Below are 6,056 nucleotides of genomic sequence, written 5' to 3'. Positions count from 1 at the left end.
CCCCCCCCCCCCCCCCGCTCCCCAGGCCCCAGTCACACAGCCACACTGAATGGGGGGGAGGCTGGGAGATGCAGGCCAGCGTGTGCAAGGCAGAGGGGCCTTGCACAGGACCTGGCTGCTGCCTTGAGACCTGAGGGGACCGGTCATGGGGAAGAGAGAACACGCCGATGTGGGGGACCCACAGAGGGCAGAGCTAGGCCCCAGGGGCGGGGGGTAGAGGTGACAGGGGGCAGATTTAGGTTAGAGACAAGAAGGGATTTGCTAATATTTGGGCTTCCGGAAGTGTCTGGGCACCTGCTAGAGACGAGCTGTCAGGAAGAGGAACGAGGAGACTTGTTTTTACTGGAGTCGGTGGGGTGGACAGCTTCAGGGTTTGCCAGATTTTTGTTAATAATAGTGACACTGGTGATGATGCCTGCCCACGTTCAGAGCTTCAGCTCTCTCCTGTCCTTGTCGGAAGGTCCAGAGTAATAGGTCGGGCCGAGGGAGGGAAGCAGCGCAGAGAGGGAGAGGCTTGCTCGGCCTGGAGCCAGGCGGGGCCAGAGCAGGCTGTGCGCCACGGAGCCCGAATCTTCCCGGCCCTGGCGATCTGTGAGGCACTTTCAGGTCTGCAGCCCTGACCCAGACCCTGAGCCTCAGAGCTCTTGGCAGTGATCAGAGTTCCTGCTGCTTTACTGATCTTTCGGTCTCGGCTGACAGAGCAGCACCACATCCTCCCGGGAGCCCAGTGACCTTCTGAATCCATCAGTTTCCCGAATCATTGATGAATTTTCCTGCGAAGAGACCCAGGGCTGGTGTGAGGGGCAGGGTTGCGGCACTGGCCGAGACGCTTGAGCTCGGCGGCCTTTCTCCCTTGCCACCTGGGCAGTAACACGATCGGCCACGTTGTGATTGAAGTGGAGCCTGCCGCGCTGGGAGAGAATGCGAACCTCCAGTCTAGACCGTGCCCTGAGATAACCCAGGGCAGAGCCCACAAGGCAGATGGCTGCCCCTACCCCGCTCGCGAGAAAGGACGCCAGTCCTGTGTGCAGAGCTGTTGTGTGGCCAGGGCGCACCCACATCGCCCGATTGGCTGCCGAAATTTTGATATGCTTTGATGCTGGTTGGCAACCAGCCACGGCACAAGGCTTCGGACTGTCCCTTTCTGTCCCTAGGTTCCAGCTGCTTAGGACTTCCCCTTGACCTAGACCCTAGTCCCCAGGAGGACTTCAGCTTGGTGGCTAAATATTTTAATATCAAGCCCTCCTGCCCTTGTTTGGCAAACCTCCAGGGCAACCTGTGGTAGGAAGGCTGGATGCGGGGGTCCTGGGCTGTCAGGCCCTGTCCCACCTGCCTCACCTCGGTGACTGTCTCACAGAGGCTTGTTACCGCCGGCACCTGGGAGCCACACGCTCCTCCGTCCACCCCAGCAGTGTGCGATCCGCAGCAAACAGGAGTGCGTGCAGAGACACCTCAGCTCCCGCCGACCCCATAAGTGGAGCCACCTCTGATGTGTGTCCCATGCTGTTTCCTAGAGGAGGACCCCGCCCCAGTGGGGCCGAGCTCCAGGTGTCCACAGGAGGAACCGGCTCGTGCACACATCCCGTACGGGCTTCTTCCCCACTCCCCTGCCGGCGCTTCCAGGGCCGGCCACCACACAGACCACCTACAGCCCGAGGAAGACTTCTAGCCCCGCACCTGCTCTGAACTAACAGCAGCTCAAGCAAGTCACTTTACCCCTCTGGGCCTCTGCGTGTTCATTTGTGAAGTCAAAAAAGCAGTATCTGCTCTGACTTTGTCACTGGATTGTGGTGAGGAACATGAGAAAGGAGAACGGCTAAAAACCTTCTGACAAATGGGAGAATACAAAAAAATGTCTCTGCTAGGCAGGGCAGTGAATGACCTTCATGTCCTCTTTCGCTCCCTGTAGCCATCGACTTTCTAGAGAAGATCCTGACCTTTAACCCCATGGATCGCCTAACAGCAGAGATGGGGCTGCAGCACCCCTACATGAGCCCATACTCGTGCCCCGAGGATGAGCCCACCTCACAGCACCCCTTCCGCATTGAAGATGAGATCGATGACATCCTGCTGATGGCCGCCAACCAGAGCCAGCTCTCCATCTGGGACAGGTGCGGGGACAGGGGCGGTGCCAGGGGCCTCCAGCCCTGGAGCCTAGAATCCATGTTCTCATCCTCCCGTTTCTGTTTTGCCTCTAATCCTCCATGACCTTTCCCCTCTCTCCCAAGTGCTATAGCCCACGGGGTGCTCTCCCCCACTTAGCTTCCTGCCTTTCTCTCCTGTCCCCAGGCACTCTCAGTAGATGAGCATGTGTGGGTCGGGGGCCTTCCTTTGTGCAACACAGCCACCACCGCTGTCCTCCCCACCCTGAACATATTAGAGCCAGGGCTCAATACAATGTTCAGCGACTCCTAGCAGACTGGGAATCTATCCTAGAAAAGTGGACTGCGCCAGTGCCCAGCAAGGAGACAATGTGACATTTATTTCTGCATAACACTTTTGCATGGTCCTCATCGTTGGCACCTCCCAAGAGTGCCATTAAGGGGGGGGCATTTTATTACTGCCCAGTGACACATGATAAAGCCACGGCTCAGAGATGGTAAAGTCTAGCATCTGGCCACACAGCTAATGCCTGCCTCATGTGGGACCTCCTGGATCTGCACTATGTCAGACACTGCTGAGCAATCACAGTCTGCCTGCCAGACTCAGCTCGGCCTCTGAATCCTTCCCAACCCAGTGTGCCCGGAAGTCACTACCATTGATTCAGTGTTGGGTAGAACATACGTTTTTTAACAATCTCTGTATAGGCGTGTTATGATGTCTCGGGTCCCTTCCTATTCTGACGTTGAAATCAGGCAACTAAACATTTGGGCATCACCATCTGCTAATCCAGGGAGGGAGAGCCGAGAGCTGCTCAGTTTAGAAGTAGAAGTCAAGGGCTTAGCGGCTAGGACTCCGAGGGGGCCTAAGTGGGAGCCCCGCTGTTGTGGGAATGTGACAGCTAGTTACATAAGTGACAGATGAGCAAGTTCTCCTTTTCAGTCATTTGACAGATGATAGGTTTCAGAGTAAGGAGGCACGGAGGGAGGGCCAGGGCAACGTTGCTATTTTTGGACAGGTTTGTGGGTTTGTTGTGGTCGGTTGTTGTTATCAAGAGTTGCCAGCAAATGGAGATTAATGAAGACTCTTCCTTCTGCCGCCCCCATGCTTTCCCGCCCTTGACTGTGGTCCCTGCAGCCCCTCCCCTCCGCTCCACCGTGCTTGAGGGCACAGAGCGCAGGCCCGGAGAGGCCCTTCCCGTGCTTATCATGGCTGTGGTGCAGGGCTGGGACCAGGAAAACTGTCGCAGGGTTTCTTTGGCCACTGCCCACCCACTCTGACCATTTCTAAGCCTGACTCCGTTCTGCTCCTGACTTTCCCATCACACCCGCGTGATGGAGATGGGCAGTCCATGGCGGACTCCTTCCCACAGGCCCTCCTGCTTCGGGCAAATGGCTTAACCTTGGATGAGCACCAGCGCCCTCATCTGTAAGGCAGCGTGATCATACTGACCCCATAGGGTCTCTGTGAAGGCTTCCGAGAACCAACGTATGGCCTTTGGTGTGTAGCAGCCAGGGATTAGGGTCTTCGCAAGTTCTTCCTCCTAGAATTTCTGCGATGTCAAGGACCCTTGTGCGAGGAGGCAGTGTTCGCCTCTGGGAGTGACTCCTGCCCTCGTGGAGTCCCTGGGAGAGAGTGGCGGGGAGTCCAGGGGCCTCCCTGTGCCTCGCAGACCACGTCGTGTGGACTGCTACTGTGTGTCTGCCCTTTCACAGCCAAACCTGCCTGTCCTTGGAGCGTCAGCTGTTCCTATGTGAGCACTGGGCATCCTATACCATGAGCAGCTGGCCGTTGGCTGCTGCCTCCCTCCACACAGTTCTGCGGAGAGCACCTGGCACAGGGAGGAGAGGGCCCAGCTTGAGCTGATGGCCTGCACACCTGCCCTGCATTTGCTCTTGGCTACCCGACTTTGCTGTCCGTGGCTGCAGGGCCGTTGACAGAAAGCAGAAGTCCAAGGATCCTTGGCCTCTCCTGAGGGTGTCTAGAATCTTTCCATAGACCCCACCTGCCCTGCGTTGATGCAGAGGGCTGGGGTGGGGCAGCTTAACCAGAGCCACTAGGGCAAGAGTTCTTCGCGCTGGCCGTACCTTCGCATCACCTGGGGATGTGTTACAGCCATGTGCCGCAGAGCCCCAGCCCAGACCTCCGGAATCCAGGCGGGGGGGGGATTCTAATCCGAGCCAGGGCTGAGGAGCACTCATTAGGGCTCTGCTGCTCCGAGTGTGGTCCCTGGACCCGCAGCGGCAGCATCACCTGGGAGCTTGTTAGAACCACAGCATCTCAGACCCACCTCGGAGCTACTGGATCCAGAGCTGCAACGTAACAAGGGCGGCAGGCGGTTTGTGTGCACGTCAGAGTTTGGGGAGCACTGCGTTGGTGGGTCTATTTGAAAGGAGGCTCCGTGAGGACAGGGAGTTTGTCGTTTTGTTCACCGCTGTGCCTGGCACATAGTAAGGTGCTCAAGGAATGTCTGTAGGGTATTGAATGAGTACAGAAGAATACGAGGGTTAAGCCAAAAAAAATCAGTCCCTCCACCGGCATCCTGGGGGGTCACAGGACCAGAGGGACAGGGAAGGAGTGGAAAGGCAGTCTGTGGGTGGCAGACAGGGATGAGGGGGCTTGGCCCCCTCGGGGAAGGCAACTCACCCGGGGGTCCAACCACCGTTCCGTGTGTGTGCACCCTTGCAGGTACCCCGTGAGCCTATCGTCGGACCTGGAGTGGAGGTCGGACCGGTGTCAGGACATGAGCGAGGTGCAACGCGACCCGCGCGCCGGCTCGACGCCGCTGGCGGAGGACGTGCAGGTGGACCCGCGCAAGGACTCGCAGAGCAGCTCGGAGCGCTTCCTGGAGCGCTCTCACTCGTCCATGGAGCGCGCCTTCGAGGCCGACTACGGGCGCTCCTGCGACTACAAGGTGGGCTCGCCTTCCTACCTGGACAAGCTGCTGTGGCGCGACAGCAAGCCGCACCACTACTCGGAGCCCAAGCTCATCCTGGACCTGTCGCACTGGAAGCAGGCGGCCGGGGCGCCCCCGAGCACCGCCGTGGCCGCGGACGCCGGGCCGCGCGAGGACGAGCCGGCCAGCCTCTTCCTGGAGATCGCGCAATGGGTCAAGAGCACGCAGGGCGGCCCCGAGCGCGCCAGCCCACCCCCCGACAGCCCGGAGCGCCGCCTGTCTGCCTCTCCGCCCGGCCGCCCGGCTCCCATCGACGGGGGCGCCAGCCCCCAGTTCGACCTGGACGTGTTCATCTCCCGCGCCCTGAAGCTCTGCACCAAGCCCGAGGACCTGCCGGACAATAAACTGGGGGACCTCAATGGCGCGTGCATCCCCGAGCACCCCGGCGATCTCGTGCAGACCGAGGCCTTCTCCAAAGAAAGGTGGTGAGGGAGAGGGGGAGCTCCAGCCACCCCCCCCCCCAACCCAGCAGAGGCCACCCGGAAAAGCCGGGCCCGGCAGGAAGGGGCTGGCTTCCCCGGCACCTCCACCGCCCCTTCCACCCCTCTCTGCTGCCTTGGGGTTAGCAAAACACAGGAAGGATCCGAGGAGGGAGAGGAATGTCCATTTCTTAAACTGCCTTAATAACTAGCCTTTAACCTCTGGGAGCAGGTTTGAACAGGAGCCTAGTTTGAGTGTTGATCATTTTCCCAGCGAAAAGGGTCCCTTGCGCTTTATAGGTGGCGGTGTAGGGGGGGAGTGAAGTGTCTTAGACAGCAGTCTGCAAGCCCTACCACCAGGCTGGCTGCGGAGGAATCTTGCTGGCATAGTGTTGAAATCATCTGGCGGAACTAGCCTCGCTGACAGAGGAAGGACAGTGAGGCCGGGAGAAGCCAAGTGATGTGCTTACCCTCAGGAAGCCCAGTCTCCTAGGCCAGTGTCTGTCCACGCTAAACTGTCTTCCTCCGCTGGGGTCACTGTGGCTTTCCAATCAGAAAACTCGGTCCAAGATGTTTCTTCC

The 6,056-nt window shown here is 59.0% G+C and overlaps 1 protein-coding gene across 1 annotated transcript in view; it reads left to right on the top strand.

Annotated features, from left to right (window-relative positions):
- Positions 1-5,485, top strand: part of MAPK4 (mitogen-activated protein kinase 4) — a 48,625-nt gene extending 43,140 nt beyond the window's left edge. The window contains exons 4-5 of the mRNA XM_040632502.1: positions 1,910-2,116; positions 4,782-5,485. Of these exons, the coding sequence (XP_040488436.1) occupies positions 1,910-2,116; positions 4,782-5,485 (911 nt within the window). The remainder of the gene's footprint in view (positions 1-1,909; positions 2,117-4,781) is intronic.
- The last annotated feature ends 571 nt before the right edge of the window (positions 5,486-6,056 follow it).

Source organism: Ursus maritimus, unplaced genomic scaffold (genome assembly GCF_017311325.1).
Source record: "Ursus maritimus isolate PB19 unplaced genomic scaffold, ASM1731132v1 scaffold_18, whole genome shotgun sequence".
Lineage (NCBI taxonomy): Eukaryota > Metazoa > Chordata > Mammalia > Carnivora > Ursidae > Ursus > Ursus maritimus.
This window is presented reverse-complemented; position numbering and strand designations above follow the sequence as displayed.